The sequence below is a fragment of the Chiloscyllium plagiosum genome, unplaced genomic scaffold (assembly GCF_037043375.1).
Source record: "Chiloscyllium plagiosum isolate Xiang-an unplaced genomic scaffold, Cpla_swu_hap1 HiC_scaffold_44, whole genome shotgun sequence".
NCBI lineage: Eukaryota > Metazoa > Chordata > Chondrichthyes > Orectolobiformes > Hemiscylliidae > Chiloscyllium > Chiloscyllium plagiosum.
Genome location: NW_028270182.1, coordinates 10,110,574 through 10,134,763, shown reverse-complemented (window position 1 = coordinate 10,134,763; position 24,190 = coordinate 10,110,574). Strand labels below are relative to the sequence as shown.

The 24,190-nt window shown below is 55.1% G+C and overlaps 1 protein-coding gene across 2 annotated transcripts in view; it reads left to right on the top strand.

Annotated features, from left to right (window-relative positions):
- Positions 1-1,217: 1,217 nt before the first annotated feature.
- Positions 1,218-24,190, top strand: part of LOC122544334 (polyunsaturated fatty acid 5-lipoxygenase-like) — a 56,719-nt gene continuing 33,746 nt past the window's right edge. The window contains exons 1-2 of one of the 2 annotated variants that reach the window (XM_043683515.2): positions 1,218-1,497; positions 7,454-7,652. In XM_043683515.2, coding sequence (XP_043539450.2) covers positions 1,348-1,497; positions 7,454-7,652 — 349 coding nt within the window. In that variant the 5' untranslated portion in view covers positions 1,218-1,347. Of the gene's footprint in view, positions 1,498-1,777; positions 2,282-7,453; positions 7,653-24,190 lie in introns of those variants that run through there. The other variant, XM_087983071.1, reaches the window with a different exon arrangement.

Genomic DNA, 24,190 nt, shown 5'->3' with positions numbered 1-24,190 from the left:
GGGTTTCCTCCGGGTACTCCAGTTTCCTCCCAAAGTCCAAAAAATGTGCAGGTTAGCTGAATTGGCAATGCTAAATTGTCCGTAGCGTTAGGTGTAGGGGAATGGGTCTGGGTGGGTTGCTCTTCGGAGGGTGTGTATGAACTTATTGGGCTGAAGGGCCTGTTTCCACACTGTAAGTAATCTAATCTAGACCCTCTGTGTGAAAAAAAATTGCCCCTTTTAAAACTTTCCCTTTTACCTTAAAGTTATACCCTCTAGTTTTGAAACCTTATCTTAGCCCATGCATGATTTTATACAATTCAATGAGGTCACCCCTTAACCTCCTACACTCCACTGAAAAAAGTCCCAGCCAGTGCAACCTCTCCTTTTAACTCAAATTCTCCAGTCTTGGTAATATCCTTGTAAATCTTTTCTGCACCTTCTCCAATTTAATAATATCCTTCCTGAAGGGAATTGAGGATGCAAAACAAATGCTAGCCTCGACACACACACACACATATATATATATAAAAGCTACGTACTCTCACTGCAATTCTGAATTTATTGCAGCAACAGGTCACCGTCACTCTTAATGTGGTTTATTGCAACTTGCATTTCCGCCAGGGCTGTTTCCAATTTTCCAATCAAGTCCCCCCCCCCCCTTTAACTTAATTACAAGAAAGAAATACAATGGTCAAACCAAGTGTCACTTTCCCAAATGTGCGACTTGCATAACCATTCATTTGCAATGTTGGAGTGAGGCAATCAACAAGTATGCATTTCCGTTAAGGCAGAACCGACTCTTAACCCAGAGGAACCTCACAAACCATTCCATTCAGATACACTGCAGACTTTCCGGGGGGGTGCTGCTGACTGCCACTTTCTCAAAGCTGTTAAGGACAGGCAACAAATGAGTGCCTTGCCAGTGACAGCCACATCTTAAAAATGACATGCAATAGATACGCATCCTGTAAATTTGAAGCATTGACATTAACAGAGGGGAAAACATGAGGATGTTGGTCCACACACAGAGAAATGTCACTATATATCCAAAGGGGCCTTCTGCTGTCTGGCAGCTGGTAGCCTTTTAAATCACAAGGGTTAATCCCGCGCTCAGGCAATTTGGGAGAGCGTCTCATGTTACTGAACTAAGCACACGCCTATAACAACAGGTATGCAGTTTGAAACACACCTAGTATTTGTTCAGTGTTTAATAGCCTTGCTAAAGGAAACCTAGCTCTGTGACATTATCCAGCGCTGACGACCCGTGAACTAGCCCTGCCCTCTGGCTGATTCACTCCAAAGCTGCGTCTCCCACAACCAGCAATACTCTTTCTTTCCTGTTCCCCTCCAAACCTTTGTGAAAAGATGATCACCTACAGGGTCACAGTGGCTACAGGCACAACTTATTACTCAGGAACAAACAATTACATCTATGTCACTCTGATAGGAGAGAAAGGGAAAAGCCAGAGGACCAGCCTGGACAAGTGGCTTCAGAATAATCTGGAGCGTGGAAGTGTAAGTGCCTGTGAGAGTTTTTTTTTGTGTGTGTGCATGAGAGAGAGAGTGTATGTGTCTGCATGAGTGTGCATGTGTATGAGAGAGAGAGAGGAAATGTGTGGGTTGAATTTGTGTAGTCAGTGAAACTTTTTAGATAATATGCAAGAGAGAAAGTGTGTGTGTACTGCACATCGTGCATGAATTTTGCATGAGTGAGTGTGACAGAAGTCTTGTTTATGTCTTTGCGAGTGGGTATGTGTATGAAAGAGAATGGGCGTGTGTATGAGTGTGTGTGTGAGAGAGAGCAGGCATGCATATGAGTGTGAGAGTCTGAGTGGTGTGAGAGAGAGTGTGTGCAAGTGTGTGTGTGACAAGGTGGATGGATGTACGAGTTGGCAAGTGAATGTATGTGTGAATCTGTGAGAGAATGTGTGTGTGAGGGAGTGTCTGAGTGCGTGAGTGTGTATGAGAGAGAGATGGCTGTGTATATACGTGTGTGTGTGTGTGTGAGAGAGAGAGAGTGGCTGTGTGTAGGTGAAAAAGAGAATGGCTGTGTTTCTGTATGTGTGCAAGAGTGATTGTGTGAGAGAGTGGCCATGTGTTTGCGATGGATGTGTATCTGTGTGCAGGCTTTGTGTGCGTGTATGTGTGCCTATTTGTGTGTTTGAAAGTGAGAGAGAGACATTTGCATGCGTGTCTGTTTGTGAGAGTGGGTGTGTGAGTGACGAGTGTAACGTGTGTTAAGTGTGCTGTGTGACTACTGAGTGTGTAAGTATTCGCTGTATGGTGGCCATAAAAGCTGGTGAGTATAATGATATCACTTTTTAGTATTGAACATTTAATCTGCATTCTAACCGTACGAGAACTCAATTTGAGAGAGGGGTGTCTCCTGTAGAAAATTAAGAACTGAAAGTTTTTTTTATAAAATAAGACCTGTGGAGGCAGGAGCTATTTTCCCAATTAATGAATTATATATAATACTCCCTTAACAGCCTGCAGCAAGACCTATAATCGCAAATTGCTCATTGATTCTTGCTTATGCAGAAAGTCTACAATCTCCATTTCGTAGGGAAGGGTGAGCTCTATCCCCAGATTTTGCTTACTGAGATTGTTGTAAAACATATCAGCATTTAGTTTGTTTCCACTATTGTACTGATGCCAATTTGGCACAGAATACCGGCAGGTTCTTGAGATTAAGCAGAAGCATACCCAAAGGCAGCTAACATTTGGTGTTGCTCAACTATTGTAGACTCACACCAGCCACGTTCACGCCCCATGCCCAACACACCTTTTATCTAAACTGGGATTTGATGTGTGGGGAAAGGCATCTTAACTTACAGAAAGGAGAAAATGATGGTTCCTTGGTCAGACTCTATCACAGTGGTCAGTTCCAGTTGCTGGAAGGGACCTCAGGAAGGGTCAATACCGAACGTCTGATTCATCATAGTGCAATTAGTATTGATCACCGTTATGTACGAACAATGCTAGGTGTGGCCTTAAATGACATTCGTTCTTGTTTCACAGTGTTTCTATTCCAAGCCTATACTTGCAGTTACAACACATCCAGTTAGGCCTGAGACCAATCTCATTCTGGATAAAGGGCTTATGCCTGAAATGTCGATTCTCCCGCTCCTCGGATGTTGCCTGACATGCTGTGCTTTTCCAGCACCACACTCACGACTCTGATCTCCAGCCTCTGTCGTCTTCACTTTCTCCTACCATTCTCCTAAAGTAACACACCACAGAAACAGAGCCTTTGGTTAAAGCAGTCCATGCCGAACGTAATCCCAACTAAACTAGTCCCAGCTGCCTGCTGCAGGGTTACAAGGACTGGGTCGGGAGTCTGGGTGGGATTCTCTTCAGGGGGTCAATGTGGGCTTGATGGGCTGAATGGCCTGCTTGTTCACTGCAGGGATTCTATGATTCAGTCCATGCCAAATGTAATCCCAACTAAACTAGTCCCTGCTGTGTGCTCCTGGTGCATCTCCATCCAAACCTTTCTTTTGCATGTTACTTATCTAAGTGTCTTTTAAATGTTATAACTGTGGTTGCATCCACCACTTCCCCAGGAAGTTCATTCCACGTGCGAACCGCCCCCAAATTTGCCCCTTATGTCTTTTTTAAGTCTCTCTCCTCTCATCTTAAAAATATGCCCCCCAGTCTTGTCACCAGTTCTGAAACCGTGTATGGTTTCAGAACTGGTGACAAATTTCACATGTAACGGACACGATCCTTGTTTCAAATGTCCAAGAAAGAATAACAGTAAGGATTGCTTACAGATGGCAATGTGCAATTTCAAACTCAACTCGTGAGCATGGCGGTGGCATTACTCACAATTTTAAGAGAGACATGCATCAGGAGAAAGATTGGCTCTGATTTAAAATAAATGTCAATTTTAGCTGAATGAATTCCGAGAATGAAATTTGAACTTTACCTGGGACTGCATGTTTCCAATAATAGTTTCTCTGAATGTAGTCTTTTTCAGGAATGTAAATATCGCGTTGTTTGTTTGATGATGCAAATACCTCCCGCCTCAGGCTTACTGCTCAAGGGTAGATGTTTTCAAATTGAAAATTGCAATAGTAGAATTCAGCTTCTCTATCTGATCCTGATTTTATTTACTCCACCATTATCAGGTCATGTTGGTGAGCTGCCAAGCCCTGTGATTTGCTTCCCCAGGGTGGGGGAGTCCGAGCAAGATGGCATGGATTTAAGGGGAGAGGGCAAAGGTATAAAAGGGACCTGATAGAACACAAGAGGGGGGTGTGTGTATGGAATGAGCTGCCAGAGGAAATAGTGGAGGCTGGTACAATGACAGCATTTAAAAGATAGGTATAAAGATAAGAAAGGTTTAGAGAGATGTGCGCTAAACACAGGCCAATGGGACTAGTTCAGTTTCGGAAACCTGGTTGGCATGGATAGGTTGAGCATAATGCCTGTTCTCTCTGACATTTCCAGTTAAGGTTTCAAATCGAGTGACCGTTCGTCAGAACTGAAAGCAGCAGCTTGGAAAGGGCAGGGTTTATGCTGATTACAGGGGAGTGGGGAAAGGAGTGAGTGGACAGGTGGAGAGGGAGCCCAGAGAGAAATATAAAGGATAGGCAGACAAAAGGAATAAGCCAGGAAAGATGAGAAGCTAGATTGGTGCTAATGGGAACTGTGAGTGGGCGAAAATAGTTGGCCTCACACCATGTTGTAACACAGTAGGTTAGGCAGCAACCGAGAGGCAGGAGAATCAACGTTTCAGGCAGAAGTCCTTCATCAGGAATGATGACCGACTTATGCCCGAAACACCGATTCTCCACTCCACTGTCTGACCTGCTGTGCTTTTCCAATACCCCACTCTCCACTCTGATCTCCATCATCTGCAGTCCTCACTTTCTCCATGTCATAACATGGCCTGGTGTGTGGACTGGGTAATAGATATGTTCAGGACCTAAAATTATTAAACTCAATATTGAATCCTGAAGGTTGTAAGGTCCTCGAGTGAAAGATGAAGTGTTGTTCTTCCAGCCTGCATTGTGTCTTACTGGAGCACTGCGGGAGGCCTGAGACAGAAATGTTAAGACAAGAACATGGCAGTGTGTCAAAGTGGCAGGCAGCTGGAAGCTCGGGGTCATTTTTGTGAACAGAACTCATTATTTCATTACTGTTTGGTCATGTAGCTGCCTACCAACCACTCAGAGACATCTTGAGATCGTGAAGGCTGCCACAGAAATGTGGAATACTGGGGGTGAGCAGTGCGATTGCCCCATTTGCACTTGCATGACTGTCAGGCTCTTGAATGAGCATGGCAACTTTATCAATGGAATGTGGAAAAGCATCTGACCCTTATGCACAGTGTAAAGCCGCACCTTATTGTCACACAGAGACCGGCTTGTCAGAGGATGTTTGGCTTGGCATATGAAACAAACATTCAGCAGGCTGAACAGGCAGATACTGTGCTGAGAGGGAAAATAAAACAACCTCATCCGACTTCTAGAATATTCCGTGCTCTGTGGGAACCAACTGTGCATGCTATCGCCAAGAGCAAAGTAATGGAACCTACCATCCTGTGACCAACACACAGCCTCTTGGTTTAGTGCTTGGTTAAATCACAGGACATGGTTTAATCCAATCTCAACACAGCCTGATGCATTTTCCTCACAGATTTCCTCACTCTCCCAAGGAGTGTGAATGTCAGCATTTATGGCCCAACCCTGATTGGCCTGGAGAATTGGTGCTGAGCTCCCTGTTTTAACCATTGCAGTCCAACTTCTGTAGGTATATACATGTATGACTCTAATCTGCATTGCTCCAACAATCACCTACCCAGTAGAATATCCAGGCCATTGTTGCTAAGACTATTGAGAGACCTATAAATGTAGGTCTTCAACCTACAAGAGCACCAGACGATCTGCCTCTCTCCAGCAAAGCTGTTGAGACACAATCAGATTTTGTGGCGTTTAATGCCGCTCCAACATTAACCATTTGCAACACTTCTAAGACAACCACATTTCGCAAGTAAGGAGGCCAAAATTAAATACAGTGTGCCAGAACGTCGTCTCACCAGGGGACATGTCAGATATTTCCCCTGATTGTAGGGTAGAGACCAAGGGGACGTAGCCTAGGAATAAAAGGCAAGCCAATTTATACTATAACAAGGAGGAACATCTTCACTGGGAGGTTGGTGAATGTTTGAAATCCTTTACCGCAGCTGGTCAATCATTGCATTCTGGAATCGACAGATTTTGGGAGACTGAGGACATCGAGGGTCTTGGAGATGGTGAGATGAAATGGCCTATGAGGTGGATGAACAGCCATGAACAGTTTAGTTTGACAGACTAAATTGCTTGTTACGACTTCATCTTTCAAAGTTCCCTCTGTTCCAAAGTCCACTAACATCCCCACTGAGTGGTAGCACCATCCATATACTGAGGAACCTCGATTATCTGAATGAGGTGGGCGGGCTGTATTTCCTTCGGATAATTGATCATTCCGATAATCAATTTTCCCTTAAACAAGGGAAACCATGCTGATCGAACACTGTGCTCTACCAGAGAGTTTGTTTAAATCTATAATATTAATGTATTGTGTGTGAGGACACAGGTTTCATATGATGAACCAAATAAAGCAATGATAACACGAGAAAACTTTTTAAAAAATGCAGCAGTGGTTAGCATTTGGCAAGGAATGGTGAAGACAGCCTGAAGGTCCTGAACAGCTTCTACGTTTGCAAGAGCATTTGTCGGTTTCCAGGAACACAGTCTTGCATTAGAAAGATAGAAGCACCGCCTCGCACATGCATTTACGTTCTCGGATGTTTTTTTCATGAACAGTAAAGTGATGGGAATACTGTAAAACACTTACTTTTTCAAAGGGCTGTGTAACAACCATGACCTAAAAAATATCCAGTTGCTGATGCTTGAACTGCTTGTGTTTCTATGTTCTTGCCAGTGTTTTCACATGTCCTTCAGTACAGGTAGATCGAATACACTTACCTCTTTGATGTAACGTTTTTGCGGGACCTTGAAATCTTCAGATAATCCAAAATTCGCTTAATTAATATTCGGATAATCGAGGTTCCTCTGTAAATCTACATTTTTTTTTTCTTTTGCACTGTCCTGACTCCTCTATATTCTTTTAGTGTCCCCTAGTCAGGGAGTCGAGAATCAGGGGGTCATTGTTTCAGGAAATGGGGTCGGCCGATTAAGACAGAGACGGGGAAACTTTTCTTCACTCAGACAGAGGTCAACTTGTGGAATTTGCTACTACGGAAGGTTGCGGGGGTGGGGGGAGCTGGGATGTTGAGGATATTCGAGAAAGAGATCGGTCATTTTGTCTTAGATATTAAAGGCATCAAAGGACATGGCTGTGAATATGGCTTTGAGACAGAGGATCAGCCATGATCATATTGAATAGCAGAGCAGGTTCGAAGGGCTGAATGGCCTCCTCCTACGTTCATTGTAACATATCTTCTCATTGGTTTGGCCAGGTGGATGAATACAAGGTGAAAAGTGAGAGGGATCTGGGCTCCATCTGGTGGGTGCAGTTGGAGAAAGTGAAGTTTCTGGTGGAAGATGACTGGTTTTGCCGTTATTTGACGGTATGCACCCCCTCAGGAGATATCCTACAGTTCCCCTGCTACCGGTGGATGAGCGAAGAGGACATCATCCGCGTCCGGGAAGGAACAGGTTCGTGTGTGAACCCCGCATAGTGGAGGGTTTGAAGCTTGACGTGATGTCCCAATAACTTTTGATTTGATTTGATTTATTATTGTCACATGCACTGAGATGTGAAAAGTATGGTTTTACGCGCTAACCAGACAGATCCTACCTTACATAATTACGTCAGGGTAATGGAACAGAATGCAGAATATAGTGTTGAAGCTACAGAGAAGGTGTGGAGGAGGACTGACTCTAATATGTGAGAGCTCCCTTCATAAGTCTGATGACACCAAGGAAGAAGCTGTTCTTGAATCTATGTTTTCAAAGTTTTGCCCAATGGAAGAGGGGGAAGAGAGTATAACTGGGGTGGGAGGGGTCTTTAATGATATTGGCTGCTTTCCCGATGCAGAGGAAAGTGTAGATGGAGCCAATGGATGGAAGGCTGGTTTGTGTAAAGGACTGGGCTGTGTTTACAACTCTAAGTTCTTGCAGTGTTGGACAGAGCAGTTGCCTTACCAAACTGTGATGCATCCAGATAGGATGCTTTCTATGATGTATCTGTAAAAATTCCAATTCAAAACATTCTCACGTGCCTTCACAGGAGTGTTATCAAGGTATTGAGAGACCCCCTGGGATTGAGGATCAAAACCTTGGTCATAGGGCTTTAACCAAGAGGGAGTGAGACGTAGATGGGTTTATGGAGGTAATTGCAGAGCTTAGGGCCCCAGGCAGTTGATGACATAGCCACCAATGGTAGATTGATAGAGATCAGTGAATGCTCATGACGGCAAAATTGGAGGAGCCCAGAGATCTTGGAAGCTAGCAGAAGGTGATAGAAATGGTTTGGCACCTCACGAGGACGTGAAGGGGTTTGAAAACAAGGGTAAGCACTTCAAAATCAAAGGTGTGAGTTGACACATGAGCTTTGGAGGGCTCAAGACCTGGGAGGGAAGGAACATAGCCAGATCACTGGGTGGGAGGTGGTGGGGGGAAATAGCCAGATCGCTGAGGGGGGGAAAGAGAGCAGAGGGCAAAAAGATGGTCGCTGGTTGGGAACAGGCGGTGGGTGTAAATAGCCAGATGGTTGGTCGGGGAGAGGGGGGTGGGGAAGGTGGAATTGCCAGATCGCTGGGGAATAGAGGGGGCAGCGGTTTGGAAGGGGAAAGGCTAGTTCACTGGGTGGAGAGGGGTTGGCGGGTGGGGGGGGAGGGGAGTGTTGCTGAATAGCCAGATTGCAGATAGATAGGGGACAGGGGAACAGCCTGTAAGAGAATTAGACTTGTTGCAGAGGCTGGTGAGGAAGGTGAGAGAGTGGTCGGAGTGCAGAGGTGAGGACGATGAGAGAGTGGGCGGAGTGTAGAGGTGAGGACGATGAGGGAGTGGGCGGAGTGTAGAGGTGAGGACGATGAGGGAGTGGGCGGAGTGTAGAGGTGAGGACGATGAGGGAGTGGGCGGAGTGTAGAGGTGAGGACGATGAGGGAGTGGGCGGAGTGTAGAGGTGAGGATGATGAGGGAGTGGGCGGAGTGTAGAGGTGAGGACGATGAGGTGGTGGGCGGAGTGCAGAGGTGAGGACGATGAGAGAGTGGGCGGAGTGCAGAGGTGAGGACGATGAGGCGGTGGGAGGAGTGTAGAGGTGAGAACGATGAGAGAGTGGGCGGCGTGCAGAGGTGAGGACGATGAGAGAGTGGGCGGCGTGCAGAGGTGAGGACGATGAGAGAGTGGGCGGCGTGCAGAGGTGAGGACGATGAGAGAGTGGGCGGCGTGCAGAGGTGAGGACGATGAGAGAGTGGGCGGCGTGCAGAGGTGAGGACGATGAGAGAGTGGGCGGCGTGCAGAGGTGAGGACGATGAGAGAGTGGGCGGCGTGCAGAGGTGAGGACGATGAGGCGGTGGGAGGAGTGTAGAGGTGAGGACGATGAGTGAGTGGGCGGAGTGCAGAGGTGAGGACGATGAGAGAGTGGGCGGCGTGCAGAGGTGAGGACGATGAGAGAGTGGGTGACGTGCAGAGGTGAGGACGATGAGAGAGTGGGCGGCGTGCAGAGGTGAGGACGATGAGAGAGTGGGCGGCGTGCAGAGGTGAGGACGATGAGAGAGTGGGCGGCGTGCAGAGGTGAGGACGATGAGAGAGTGGGCGGAGTGCAGAGGTGAGGACGATGAGGGAGTGGGCGGAGTGCAGAGGTGAGGACGATGAGGGAGTGGGCGGAGTGCAGAGGTGAGGACGATGAGAAAGTGGGCGGCGTGCAGAGGTGAGGACGATGAGAGAGTGGGCGGCGTGCAGAGGTGAGGACGATGAGGGAGTGGGCGGAGTGCAGAGGTGAGGACGATGAGGGAGTGGGCGGAGTGCAGAGGTGAGGACGATGAGAAAGTGGGCGGCGTGCAGAGGTGAGGACGATGAGAGAGTGGGCGGCGTGCAGAGGTGAGGACGATGAGTGAGTGGGCGGAGTGCAGAGGTGAGGACGATGAGTGAGTGGGCGGAGTGCAGAGGTGAGGACGATGAGGGAGTGGGCGGAGTGCAGAGGTGAGGACGATGAGAGAGTGGGCGGAGTGCAGAGGTGAGGACGATGAGGGAGTGGGCGGAGTGCAGAGGTGAGGACGATGAGAATGTGGGCGGCGTGCAGAGGTGAGGACGATGAGAGAGTGGGCGGCGTGCAGAGGTGAGGACGATGAGGCGGTGGGAGGAGTGCAGAGGTGAGGATGATGAGTGAGTGGGCGGAGTGTAGAGGTGAGGACGATGAGAGAGTGGGCTGAGTGTAGAGGTGAGGACGATGAGAGAGTGCGCGGCGTACAGAGGTGAGGACGATGAGAGAGTGGGCGGCGTGCAGAGGTGAGGACGATGAGAGAGTGGGCGGCGTGCAGAGGTGAGGACGATGAGAGAGTGGGCGGCGAGCAGAGGTGAGGACGATGAGAGAGTGGGCGGAGTGCAGAGGTGAGAACGATGAGGCGGTGGGAGGAGTGCAGAGGTGAGGACGATGAGTGAGTGGGCGGAGTGTAGAGGTGAGGACGATGAGAGAGTGGGCGGAGTGTAGAGGTGAGGACGATGAGAGAGTTGGCGGCGTGCAGAGGTGAGGACGATGAGAGAGTGGGCGGCGTGCAGAGGTGAGGACGATGAGGGAGTGGGCGGAGTGCAGAGGTGAGGACGATGAGGGAGTGGGCGGAGTGCAGAGGTGAGGACGATGAGGGAGTGTGCGGAGTGCAGAGGTGAGGACGATGAGGGAGTGGGCGGCGTGCAGAGGTGAGGACGATGAGAAAGTGGGCGGCGTGCAGAGGTGAGGACGATGAGAGAGTGGGCGGCGTGCAGAGGTGAGGACGATGAGGGAGTGGGCGGAGTGCAGAGGTGAGGACGATGAGGGAGTGGGCGGAGTGCAGAGGTGAGGACGATGAGGGAGTGTGCGGAGTGCAGAGGTGAGGACGATGAGGGAGTGGGCGGCGTGCAGAGGTGAGGACGATGAGAAAGTGGGCGGCGTGCAGAGGTGAGGACGATGAGAGAGTGGGCGGCGTGCAGAGGTGAGGACGATGAGGCGGGAGGAGTGCAGAGGTGAGGACGATGAGTGAGTGGGCGGAATGTAGAGGTGAGGACGATGAGGGAGTGGGCGGAGTGTAGAGGTGAGGACGATGAGAGAGTGGGCGGCGTGCAGAGGTGAGGACGATGAGAGAGTGGGCGGCGTGCAGAGGTGAGGACGATGAGAGAGTGGGCGGCGTGCAGAGGTGAGGACGATGAGAGAGTGGGCGGCGTGCAGAGGTGAGGACGATGAGAGAGTGGGCGGCGTGCAGAGGTGAGGACGATGAGAGAGTGGGCGGCGTGCAGAGGTGAGGACGATGAGAGAGTGGGCGGCGTGCAGAGGTGAGGACGATGAGAGAGTGGGCGGCGTGCAGAGGTGAGGACGATGAGAGAGTGGGCGGCGTGCAGAGGTGAGGACGATGAGAGAGTGGGCGGCGTGCAGAGGTGAGGACGATGAGAGAGTGGGCGGCGTGCAGAGGTGAGGACGATGAGAGAGTGGGCGGCGTGCAGAGGTGAGGACGATGAGGCGGTGGGAGGAGTGTAGAGGTGACGACGATGAGAGAGTAGGCGGAGTGTAGAGGTGAGGACGATGAGGGAGTGTAGAGGTGAGGAGGATGAGGCGGTGGGTGGAGTGTAGAGGTGAGGAGGATGAGAGAGTGGGAGGAGTGTAGAGGTGAGGACGATGAGGGAGTGGGCGGAGTGCAGAGGTGAGGACGATGAGGGAGTGGGCGGAGTGCAGAGGTGAGGACGATGAGAAAGTGGGCGGCGTGCAGAGGTGAGGACGATGAGGGAGTGGGCGGAGTGTAGAGGTGAGGACGATGAGAGAGTGGGCGGAGTGTAGAGGTGAGGACGATGAGAGAGTGGGCGGCGTGCAGAGGTGAGGACGATGAGAGAGTGGGCGGCGTGCAGAGGTGAGGACGATGAGAGAGTGGGCGGCGTGCAGAGCTGAGGACGATGAGAGAGTGGGCGGCGTGCAGAGGTGAGGACGATGAGAGAGTGGGCGGCGTGCAGAGGTGAGGACGATGAGAGAGTGGGCGGCGTGCAGAGGTGAGGACGATGAGAGAGTGGGCGGCGTGCAGAGGTGAGGACGATGAGAGAGTGGGCGGCGTGCAGAGGTGAGGACGATGAGAGAGTGGGCGGCGTGCAGAGGTGAGGACGATGAGAGAGTGGGCGGCGTGCAGAGGTGAGGACGATGAGGCGGTGGGAGGAGTGTAGAGGTGACGACGATGAGAGAGTAGGCGGAGTGTAGAGGTGAGGACGATGAGGGAGTGTAGAGGTGAGGAGGATGAGGCGGTGGGTGGAGTGTAGAGGTGAGGAGGATGAGAGAGTGGGAGGAGTGTAGAGGTGAGGACGATGAGGGAGTGGGCGGAGTGCAGAGGTGAGGACGATGAGGGAGTGGGCGGAGTGCAGAGGTGAGGACGATGAGGGAGTGGGCGGAGTGCAGAGGTGAGGACGATGAGAAAGTGGGCGGCGTGCAGAGGTGAGGACGATGAGGGAGTGGGCGGAGTGTAGAGGTGAGGACGATGAGTGAGTGGGCGGAGTGTAGAGGTGAGGACAATGAGGGAGTGTGCGGAGTGCAGAGGTGAGGACGATGAGGGAGTGGGCGGAGTGCAGAGGTGAGGACGATGAGGGAGTGGGCGGAGTGCAGAGGTGAGGACAATGAGAAAGTGGGCGGCGTGCAGAGGTGAGGACGATGAGAGAGTGGGCGGCGTGCAGAGGTGAGGACGATGAGGCGGTGGGAGGAGTGCAGAGGTGAGGACGATGACAGAGTGGGCGGAGTGTAGAGGTGAGGACGATGAGTGAGTGGGCGGAGTGTAGAGGTGAGGACGATGAGAGAGTGGGCGGAGTGTAGAGGTGAGGACGATGAGTGAGTGGGCGGAGTGTAGAGGTGAGGACGATGAGGGAGTGTGCGGAGTGCAGAGGTGAGGACGATGAGGGAGTGGGCGGAGTGCAGAGGTGAGGACGATGAGGGAGTGGGCGGAGTGCAGAGGTGAGGACAATGAGAAAGTGGGCGGCGTGCAGAGGTGAGGACGATGAGAGAGTGGGCGGCGTGCAGAGGTGAGGACGATGAGGCGGTGGGAGGAGTGCAGAGGTGAGGACGATGAGTGAGTGGGCGGAGTGTAGAGGTGAGGACGATGAGTGAGTGGGCTGAGTGTAGAGGTGAGGACGATGAGAGAGTGGGCGGCGTGCAGAGGTGAGGACGATGAGAGAGTGGGCGGCGTGCAGAGGTGAGGACGATGAGAGAGTGGGCGGCGTGCAGAGGTGAGGACGATGAGAGAGTGGGCGGAGTGCAGAGGTGAGGACGATGAGAGAGTGGGCGGAGTGCAGAGGTGAGGACGATGAGAGAGTGGGCGGAGTGTAGAGGTGAGGACGATGAGAGAGTGGGCGGCGTGCAGAGGTGAGGACGATGAGAGAGTGGGCGGCGTGCAGAGGTGAGGACGATGAGGCGGGAGGAGTGCAGAGGTGAGGACGATGAGGGAGTGGGCGGAGTGTAGAGGTGAGGACGATGAGAGAGTGGGCGGCGTGCAGAGGTGAGGACGATGAGGCGGGAGGAGTGCAGAGGTGAGGACGATGAGGGAGTGGGCGGAGTGTAGAGGTGAGTAGGATGAGAGAGTGGGAGGAGTGTAGAGGTGAGGAGGATGAGAGAGTGGGAGGAGTGTAGAGGTGAGGAGGATGAGAGAGTGGGCGGCGTGCAGAGGTGAGGACGATGAGGCGGTGGGAGGAGTGCAGAGGTGAGGACGATGAGTGAGTGGGCGGAGTGTAGAGGTGAGGACGATGAGTGAGTGGGCTGAGTGTAGAGGTGAGGACGATGAGAGAGTGGGCGGCGTGCAGAGGTGAGGACGATGAGAGAGTGGGCGGCGTGCAGAGGTGAGGACGATGAGAGAGTGGGCGGCGTGCAGAGGTGAGGACGATGAGAGAGTGGGCGGAGTGTAGAGGTGAGGACGATGAGAGAGTGGGCGGAGTGTAGAGGTGAGGACGATGAGAGAGTGGGCGGCGTGCAGAGGTGAGGACGATGAGAGAGTGGGCGGCGTGCAGAGGTGAGGACGATGAGGGAGTGGGCGGAGTGCAGAGGTGAGGACGATGAGGGAGTGGGCGGAGTGCAGAGGTGAGGACGATGAGGGAGTGGGCGGAGTGCAGAGGTGAGGACGATGAGGGAGTGGGCGGCATGCAGAGGTGAGGACGATGAGAAAGTGGGCGGCGTGCAGAGGTGAGGACGATGATAGAGTGGGCGGCGTGCAGAGGTGAGGACGATGAGGCGGGAGGAGTGCAGAGGTGAGGACGATGAGTGAGTGGGCGGAGTGTAGAGGTGAGGACGATGAGAGAGTGGGCGGAGTGTAGAGGTGAGGACGATGAGAGAGTGGGCGGCGTGCAGAGGTGAGGACGATGAGAGAGTGGGCGGCGTGCAGAGGTGAGGACGATGAGAGAGTGGGCGGCGTGCAGAGGTGAGGACGATGAGAGAGTGGGCGGCGTGCAGAGGTGAGGATGATGAGAGAGTGGGCGGCGTGCAGAGGTGAGGACGATGAGAGAGTGGGCGGCGTGCAGAGGTGAGGACGATGAGAGAGTGGGCGGCGTGCAGAGGTGAGGACGATGAGAGAGTGGGCGGCGTGCAGAGGTGAGGACGATGATAGAGTGGGCGGCGTGCAGAGGTGAGGACGATGAGAGAGTGGGCGGCGTGCAGAGGTGAGGACGATGAGAGGGTGGGAGGAGTGCAGAGGTGAGGACGATGAGTGAGTGGGCGGAGTGCAGAGGTGAGGACGATGAGCGAGTGGGCGGCGTGCAGAGGTGAGGACGATGAGAGAGTGGGCGGCGTGCAGAGGTGAGGACGATGAGAGAGTGGGCGGCGTGCAGAGGTGAGGACGATGAGAGAGTGGGCGGCGTGCAGAGGTGAGGACGATGAGAGAGTGGGCGGCGTGCAGAGGTGAGGACGATGAGAGAGTGGGCGGCGTGCAGAGGTGAGGACGATGAGAGAGTGGGCGGCGTGCAGAGGTGAGGACGATGAGAGGGTGGGAGGAGTGCAGAGGTGAGGACGATGAGGCGGTGGGAGGAGTGTAGAGATGAGGCGGTGGGAGGAGTGCAGAGGTGAGGACGATGAGAGAATGGGCGACGTGCAGAGGTGAGGACGATGAGAGAGTGGGCGGCGTGCAGAGGTGAGGACGATGAGAGAGTGGGCGGCGTGCAGAGGTGAGGACGATGAGGCGGTGGGAGGAGTGTAGAGGTGAGGACGATGAGAGAGTAGGCGGAGTGTAGAGGTGAGGACGATGAGGGAGTGTAGAGGTGAGGAGGATGAGGCGGTGGGTGGAGTGTAGAGGTGAGGAGGATGAGAGAGTGGGAGGAGTGTAGAGGTGAGGAGGATGAGAGAGTGGGAGGAGTGTAGAGGTGAGGAGGATGAGAGAGTGGGAGGAGTGTAGAGGTGAGGAGGATGAGAGAGTGGGAGGAGTGTAGAGGTGAGGAGGATGAGAGAGTGGGAGGAGTGTAGAGGTGAGGAGGATGAGAGAGTGGGAGGAGTGTAGAGGTGAGGACGATGAGAGAGTGGGCGGAGTGTAGAGGTGAGGACGATGAGAGAGTGGGCGGAGTGTAGAGGTGAGGACGATGAGAGAGTGGGCGGTGTAGAGGTGAGGACGATGAGAGAGTGGGAGGAGTGTAGAGGTGAGGACGATGAGAGAGTGGGAGGAGTGTAGAGGTGAGGACGATGAGAGAGTGGGCGGAGTGTAGAGGTGAGGACGATGAGTGAGTGGGCGGAGTGTAGAGGTGAGGACGATGAGGCGGCGGGAGGAGTGTAGAGATGAGGCGGTGGGAGGAGTGCAGAGGTGAGGACGATGAGAGAGTGGGCGGCGTGCAGAGGTGAGGACGATGAGAGAGTGGGCGGCGTGCAGAGGTGAGGACGATGAGAGAGTGGGCAGCTTGCAGAGGTGAGGACGATGAGGCGGTGGGAGGAGTGTAGAGGTGAGGACGATGAGTGAGTGGGCGGAGTGTAGAGGTGAGGACGATGAGGCGGTGGGAGGAGTGCAGAGGTGAGGACGATGAGAGAGTGGGCGGAGTGCAGAGGTGAGGACGATGAGGCGGTGGGAGGAGTGCAGAGGTGAGGACGATGAGAGAGTGGGCGGAGTGCAGAGGTGAGGACGATGAGAGAGTGGGCGGAGTGTAGAGGTGAGGACGATGAGAGAGTGGGCAGAGTGTAGAGGTGAGGACGATGAGGCGGTGGGAGGAGTGCAGAGGTGAGGACGATGAGAGAGTGGGCGGAGTGCAGAGGTGAGGACGATGAGGCGGTGGGAGGAGTGCAGAGGTGAGGACGATGAGAGAGTGGGCGGAGTGTAGAGGTGAGGACGTTGAGGCGGTGGGAGGAGTGCAGAGGTGAGGACGATGAGAGAGTGGGCGGAGTGTAGAGGTGAGGACGATGAGAGAGTGGGCGGAGTGTAGAGGTGAGGACGATGAGGCGGTGGGCGGAGTGTAGAGGTGAGGACGATGAGAGAGTGGGCGGAGTGTAGAGGTGAGGACGATGAGAGAGTGGGCGGCGTGCAGAGTTGAGGACGATGAGAGAGTGGGCGGAGTGTAGAGGTGAGGACGATGAGAGAGTGGGCGGAGTGTAGAGGTGAGGACGATGAGAGACTGGGCGGCGTGCAGAGGTGAGGACGATGAGGCGGTGGGAGGAGTGCAGAGGTGAGGACGATGAGAGAGTGGGCGGAGTGTAGAGGTGAGGACGATGAGAGAGTGGGCGGAGTGTAGAGGTGAGCTCGATGAGTGAGTGGGCGGAGTGTAGAGGTGAGGACGATGAGAGAGTGGGCGGAGCGTAGAGGTGATGACGATGAGAGAGTGGGCGGCGTGCAGAGGTGAGGACGATGAGAGAGTGGGCGGCGTGCAGAGGTGAGGACGATGAGAGAGTAGGCGGAGTGTAGAGGTGAGGACGATGAGGGAGTGTAGAGGTGAGGAGGATGAGGCGGTGGGTGGAGTGTAGAGGTGAGGAGGATGAGAGAGTGGGAGGAGTGTAGAGGTGAGGAGGATGAGAGAGTGGGAGGAGTGTAGAGGTGAGGAGGATGAGAGAGTGGGAGGAGTGTAGAGGTGAGGAGGATGAGAGAGTGGGAGGAGTGTAGAGGTGAGGAGGATGAGAGAGTGGGAGGAGTGTAGAGGTGAGGAGGATGAGAGAGTGGGAGGAGTGTAGAGGTGAGGACGATGAGAGAGTGGGCGGAGTGTAGAGGTGAGGACGATGAGAGAGTGGGCGGAGTGTAGAGGTGAGGACGATGAGAGAGTGGGCGGTGTAGAGGTGAGGACGATGAGAGAGTGGGAGGAGTGTAGAGGTGAGGACGATGAGAGAGTGGGAGGAGTGTAGAGGTGAGGACGATGAGAGAGTGGGCGGAGTGTAGAGGTGAGGACGATGAGTGAGTGGGCGGAGTGTAGAGGTGAGGACGATGAGGCGGCGGGAGGAGTGTAGAGATGAGGCGGTGGGAGGAGTGCAGAGGTGAGGACGATGAGAGAGTGGGCGGAGTGTAGAGGTGAGGACGTTGAGGCGGTGGGAGGAGTGCAGAGGTGAGGACGATGAGAGAGTGGGCGGAGTGTAGAGGTGAGGACGATGAGAGAGTGGGCGGAGTGTAGAGGTGAGGACGATGAGGCGGTGGGCGGAGTGTAGAGGTGAGGACGATGAGAGAGTGGGCGGAGTGTAGAGGTGAGGACGATGAGAGAGTGGGCGGCGTGCAGAGTTGAGGACGATGAGAGAGTGGGCGGAGTGTAGAGGTGAGGACGATGAGAGAGTGGGCGGAGTGTAGAGGTGAGGACGATGAGAGAGTGGGCGGCGTGCAGAGGTGAGGACGATGAGGCGGTGGGAGGAGTGCAGAGGTGAGGACGATGAGAGAGTGGGCGGAGTGTAGAGGTGAGGACGATGAGAGAGTGGGCGGAGTGTAGAGGTGAGCTCGATGAGTGAGTGGGCGGAGTGTAGAGGTGAGGACGATGAGAGAGTGGGCGGAGCGTAGAGGTGATGACGATGAGAGAGTGGGCGGCGTGCAGAGGTGAGGACGATGAGAGAGTGGGCGGCGTGCAGAGGTGAGGACGATGAGAGAGTAGGCGGAGTGTAGAGGTGAGGACGATGAGGGAGTGTAGAGGTGAGGAGGATGAGGCGGTGGGTGGAGTGTAGAGGTGAGGAGGATGAGAGAGTGGGAGGAGTGTAGAGGTGAGGAGGATGAGAGAGTGGGAGGAGTGTAGAGGTGAGGAGGATGAGAGAGTGGGAGGAGTGTAGAGGTGAGGAGGATGAGAGAGTGGGAGGAGTGTAGAGGTGAGGAGGATGAGAGAGTGGGAGGAGTGTAGAGGTGAGGAGGATGAGAGAGTTGGAGGAGTGTAGAGGTGAGGACGATGAGAGAGTGGGCGGAGTGTAGAGGTGAGGACGATGAGAGAGTGGGCGGAGTGTAGAGGTGAGGACGATGAGAGAGTGGGCGGTGTAGAGGTGAGGACGATGAGAGAGTGGGAGGAGTGTAGAGGTGAGGACGATGAGAGAGTGGGAGGAGTGTAGAGGTGAGGACGATGAGAGAGTGGGCGGAGTGTAGAGGTGAGGACGATGAGTGAGTGGGCGGAGTGTAGAGGTGAGGACGATGAGGCGGCGGGAGGAGTGTAGAGATGAGGCGGTGGGAGGAGTGCAGAGGTGAGGACGATGAGAGAGTGGGCGGAGTGTAGAGGTGAGGACGTTGAGGCGGTGGGAGGAGTGCAGAGGTGAGGACGATGAGAGAGTGGGCGGAGTGTAGAGGTGAGGACGATGAGAGAGTGGGCGGAGTGTAGAGGTGAGGACGATGAGGCGGTGGGCGGAGTGTAGAGGTGAGGACGATGAGAGAGTGGGCGGAGTGTAGAGGTGAGGACGATGAGAGAGTGGGCGGCGTGCAGAGTTGAGGACGATGAGAGAGTGGGCGGAGTGTAGAGGTGAGGACGATGAGAGAGTGGGCGGAGTGTAGAGGTGAGGACGATGAGAGAGTGGGCGGCGTGCAGAGGTGAGGACGATGAGGCGGTGGGAGGAGTGCAGAGGTGAGGACGATGAGAGAGTGGGCGGAGTGTAGAGGTGAGGACGATGAGAGAGTGGGCGGAGTGTAGAGGTGAGCTCGATGAGTGAGTGGGCGGAGTGTAGAGGTGAGGACGATGAGAGAGTGGGCGGAGCGTAGAGGTGATGACGATGAGAGAGTGGGCGGCGTGCAGAGGTGAGGACGATGAGAGAGTGGGCGGCGTGCAGAGGTGAGGACGATGAGGGAGTGGGCGGAGTGCAGAGGTGAGGACGATGAGGGAGTGGGCGGAGTGCAGAGGTGAGGACGATGAGGGAGTGTGCGGAGTGCAGAGGTGAGGACGATGAGAGAGTGGGCGGAGTGCAGAGGTGAGGACGATGAGGGAGTGGGCGGCGTGCAGAGGTGAGGACGATGAGAAAGTGGGCGGCGTGCAGAGGTGAGGACGATGAGGCGGGAGGAGTGCAGAGGTGAGGACGATGAGTGAGTGGGCGGAGTGTAGAGGTGAGGACGATGAGAGAGTGGGCGGAGTGTAGAGGTGAGGACGATGAGAGAGTGGGCGGCGTGCAGAGGTGAGGACGATGAGAGAGTGGGCGGCGTGCAGAGGTGAGGACGATGAGAGAGTGGGCGGCGTGCAGAGGTGAGGACGATGAGAGAGTGGGCGGCGTGCAGAGGTGAGGACGATGAGAGAGTGGGCGGCGTGCAGAGGTGAGGACGATGAGAGAGTGGGCGGCGTGCAGAGGTGAGGACGATGAGAGAGTGGGCGGCGTGCAGAGGTGAGGACGATGAGAGAGTGGGCGGCGTGCAGAGGTGAGGACGATGAGAGAGTGGGCGGCGTGCAGAGGTGAGGACGATGAGAGAGTGGGCGGCGTGCAGAGGTGAGGACGATGAGAGAGTGGGCGGCGTGCAGAGGTGAGGACGATGAGAGAGTGGGCGGCGTGCAGAGGTGAGGACGATGAGAGAGTGGGCGGCGTGCAGAGGTGAGGACGATGAGAGAGTGGGCGGAGTGTAGAGGTGAGGACGATGAGAGAGTGGGCGGAGTGTAGAGGTGAGGACGATGAGAGAGTGGGCGGCGTGCAGAGGTGAGGACGATGAGAGAGTAGGCGGAGTGTAGAGGTGAGGACGATGAGGGAGTGTAGAGGTGAGGAGGATGAGGCGGTGGGTGGAGTGTAGAGGTGAGGAGGATGAGAGAGTGGGAGGAGTGTAGAGGTGAGGAGGATGAGAGAGTGGGAGGAGTGTAGAGGTGAGGAGGATGAGAGAGTGGGAGGAGTGTAGAGGTGAGGAGGATGAGAGAGTGGGAGGAGTGTAGAGGTGAGGAGGATGAGAGAGTGGGAGGAGTGTAGAGGTGAGGAGGATGAGAGAGTGGGAGGAGTGTAGAGGTGAGGACGATGAGAGAGTGGGCGGAGTGTAGAGGTGAGGACGATGAGAGAGTGGGCGGAGTGTAGAGGTGAGGACGATGAGAGAGTGGGCGGTGTAGAGGTGAGGACGATGAGAGAGTGGGAGGAGTGTAGAGGTGAGGACGATGAGAGAGTGGGAGGAGTGTAGAGGTGAGGACGATGAGAGAGTGGGCGGAGTGTAGAGGTGAGGACGATGAGTGAGTGGGCCGAGTGTAGAGGTGAGGACGATGAGGCGGCGGGAGGAGTGTAGAGATGAGGCGGTGGGAGGAGTGCAGAGGTGAGGACGATGAGAGAGTGGGCGGAGTGTAGAGGTGAGGACGTTGAGGCGGTGGGAGGAGTGCAGAGGTGAGGACGATGAGAGAGTGGGCGGAGTGTAGAGGTGAGGACGATGAGAGAGTGGGCGGAGTGTAGAGGTGAGGACGATGAGGCGGTGGGCGGAGTGTAGAGGTGAGGACGATGAGAGAGTGGGCGGAGTGTAGAGGTGAGGACGATGAGAGAGTGGGCGGCGTGCAGAGTTGAGGACGATGAGAGAGTGGGCGGAGTGTAGAGGTGAGGACGATGAGAGAGTGGGCGGAGTGTAGAGGTGAGGACGATGAGAGAGTGGGCGGCGTGCAGAGGTGAGGACGATGAGGCGGTGGGAGGAGTGCAGAGGTGAGGACGATGAGAGAGTGGGCGGAGTGTAGAGGTGAGGACGATGAGAGAGTGGGCGGAGTGTAGAGGTGAGCTCGATGAGTGAGTGGGCGGAGTGTAGAGGTGAGGACGATGAGAGAGTGGGCGGAGTGTAGAGGTGAGGACGATGAGGCGGTGGGCGGAGTGTAGAGGTGAGGACGATGAGAGAGTGGGCGGAGTGTAGAGGTGAGGACGATGAGAGAGTGGGCGGCGTGCAGAGTTGAGGACGATGAGAGAGTGGGCGGAGTGTAGAGGTGAGGACGATGAGAGAGTGGGCGGAGTGTAGAGGTGAGGACGATGAGAGACTGGGCGGCGTGCAGAGGTGAGGACGATGAGGCGGTGGGAGGAGTGCAGAGGTGAGGACGATGAGAGAGTGGGCGGAGTGTAGAGGTGAGGACGATGAGAGAGTGGGCGGAGTGTAGAGGTGAGCTCGATGAGTGAGTGGGCGGAGTGTAGAGGTGAGGACGATGAGAGAGTGGGCGGAGCGTAGAGGTGATGACGATGAGAGAGTGGGCGGCGTGCAGAGGTGAGGACGATGAGAGAGTGGGCGGCGTGCAGAGGTGAGGACGATGAGAGAGTAGGCGGAGTGTAGAGGTGAGGACGATGAGGGAGTGTAGAGGTGAGGAGGATGAGGCGGTGGGTGGAGTGTAGAGGTGAGGAGGATGAGAGAGTGGGAGGAGTGTAGAGGTGAGGAGGATGAGAGAGTGGGAGGAGTGTAGAGGTGAGGAGGATGAGAGAGTGGGAGGAGTGTAGAGGTGAGGAGGATGAGAGAGTGGGAGGAGTGTAGAGGTGAGGAGGATGAGAGAGTGGGAGGAGTGTAGAGGTGAGGAGGATGAGAGAGTGGGAGGAGTGTAGAGGTGAGGACGATGAGAGAGTGGGCGGAGTGTAGAGGTGAGGACGATGAGAGAGTGGGCGGAGTGTAGAGGTGAGGACGATGAGAGAGTGGGCGGTGTAGAGGTGAGGACGATGAGAGAGTGGGAGGAGTGTAGAGGTGAGGACGATGAGAGAGTGGGAGGAGTGTAGAGGTGAGGACGATGAGAGAGTGGGCGGAGTGTAGAGGTGAGGACGATGAGTGAGTGGGCGGAGTGTAGAGGTGAGGACGATGAGGCGGCGGGAGGAGTGTAGAGATGAGGCGGTGGGAGGAGTGCAGAGGTGAGGACGATGAGAGAGTGGGCGGAGTGTAGAGGTGAGGACGTTGAGGCGGTGGGAGGAGTGCAGAGGTGAGGACGATGAGAGAGTGGGCGGAGTGTAGAGGTGAGGACGATGAGAGAGTGGGCGGAGTGTAGAGGTGAGGACGATGAGGCGGTGGGCGGAGTGTAGAGGTGAGGACGATGAGAGAGTGGGCGGAGTGTAGAGGTGAGGACGATGAGAGAGTGGGCGGCGTGCAGAGTTGAGGACGATGAGAGAGTGGGCGGAGTGTAGAGGTGAGGACGATGAGAGAGTGGGCGGAGTGTAGAGGTGAGGACGATGAGAGAGTGGGCGGCGTGCAGAGGTGAGGACGATGAGGCGGTGGGAGGAGTGCAGAGGTGAGGACGATGAGAGAGTGGGCGGAGTGTAGAGGTGAGGACGATGAGAGAGTGGGCGGAGTGTAGAGGTGAGCTCGATGAGTGAGTGGGCGGAGTGTAGAGGTGAGGACGATGAGAGAGTGGGCGGAGCGTAGAGGTGATGACGATGAGAGAGTGGGCGGCGTGCAGAGGTGAGGACGATGAGAGAGTGGGCGGCGTGCAGAGGTGAGGACGATGAGAGAGTAGGCGGAGTGTAGAGGTGAGGACGATGAGGGAGTGTAGAGGTGAGGAGGATGAGGCGGTGGGTGGAGTGTAGAGGTGAGGAGGATGAGAGAGTGGGAGGAGTGTAGAGGTGAGGAGGATGAGAGAGTGGGAGGAGTGTAGAGGTGAGGAGGATGAGAGAGTGGGAGGAGTGTAGAGGTGAGGAGGATGAGAGAGTGGGAGGAGTGTAGAGGTGAGGAGGATGAGAGAGTGGGAGGAGTGTAGAGGTGAGGAGGATGAGAGAGTTGGAGGAGTGTAGAGGTGAGGACGATGAGAGAGTGGGCGGAGTGTAGAGGTGAGGACGATGAGAGAGTGGGCGGAGTGTAGAGGTGAGGACGATGAGAGAGTGGGCGGTGTAGAGGTGAGGACGATGAGAGAGTGGGAGGAGTGTAGAGGTGAGGACGATGAGAGAGTGGGAGGAGTGTAGAGGTGAGGACGATGAGAGAGTGGGCGGAGTGTAGAGGTGAGGACGATGAGTGAGTGGGCGGAGTGTAGAGGTGAGGACGATGAGGCGGCGGGAGGAGTGTAGAGATGAGGCGGTGGGAGGAGTGCAGAGGTGAGGACGATGAGAGAGTGGGCGGAGTGTAGAGGTGAGGACGTTGAGGCGGTGGGAGGAGTGCAGAGGTGAGGACGATGAGAGAGTGGGCGGAGTGTAGAGGTGAGGACGATGAGAGAGTGGGCGGAGTGTAGAGGTGAGGACGATGAGGCGGTGGGCGGAGTGTAGAGGTGAGGACGATGAGAGAGTGGGCGGAGTGTAGAGGTGAGGACGATGAGAGAGTGGGCGGCGTGCAGAGTTGAGGACGATGAGAGAGTGGGCGGAGTGTAGAGGTGAGGACGATGAGAGAGTGGGCGGAGTGTAGAGGTGAGGACGATGAGAGAGTGGGCGGCGTGCAGAGGTGAGGACGATGAGGCGGTGGGAGGAGTGCAGAGGTGAGGACGATGAGAGAGTGGGCGGAGTGTAGAGGTGAGGACGATGAGAGAGTGGGCGGAGTGTAGAGGTGAGCTCGATGAGTGAGTGGGCGGAGTGTAGAGGTGAGGACGATGAGAGAGTGGGCGGAGCGTAGAGGTGATGACGATGAGAGAGTGGGCGGCGTGCAGAGGTGAGGACGATGAGAGAGTGGGCGGCGTGCAGAGGTGAGGACGATGAGGGAGTGGGCGGAGTGCAGAGGTGAGGACGATGAGGGAGTGGGCGGAGTGCAGAGGTGAGGACGATGAGGGAGTGTGCGGAGTGCAGAGGTGAGGACGATGAGAGAGTGGGCGGAGTGCA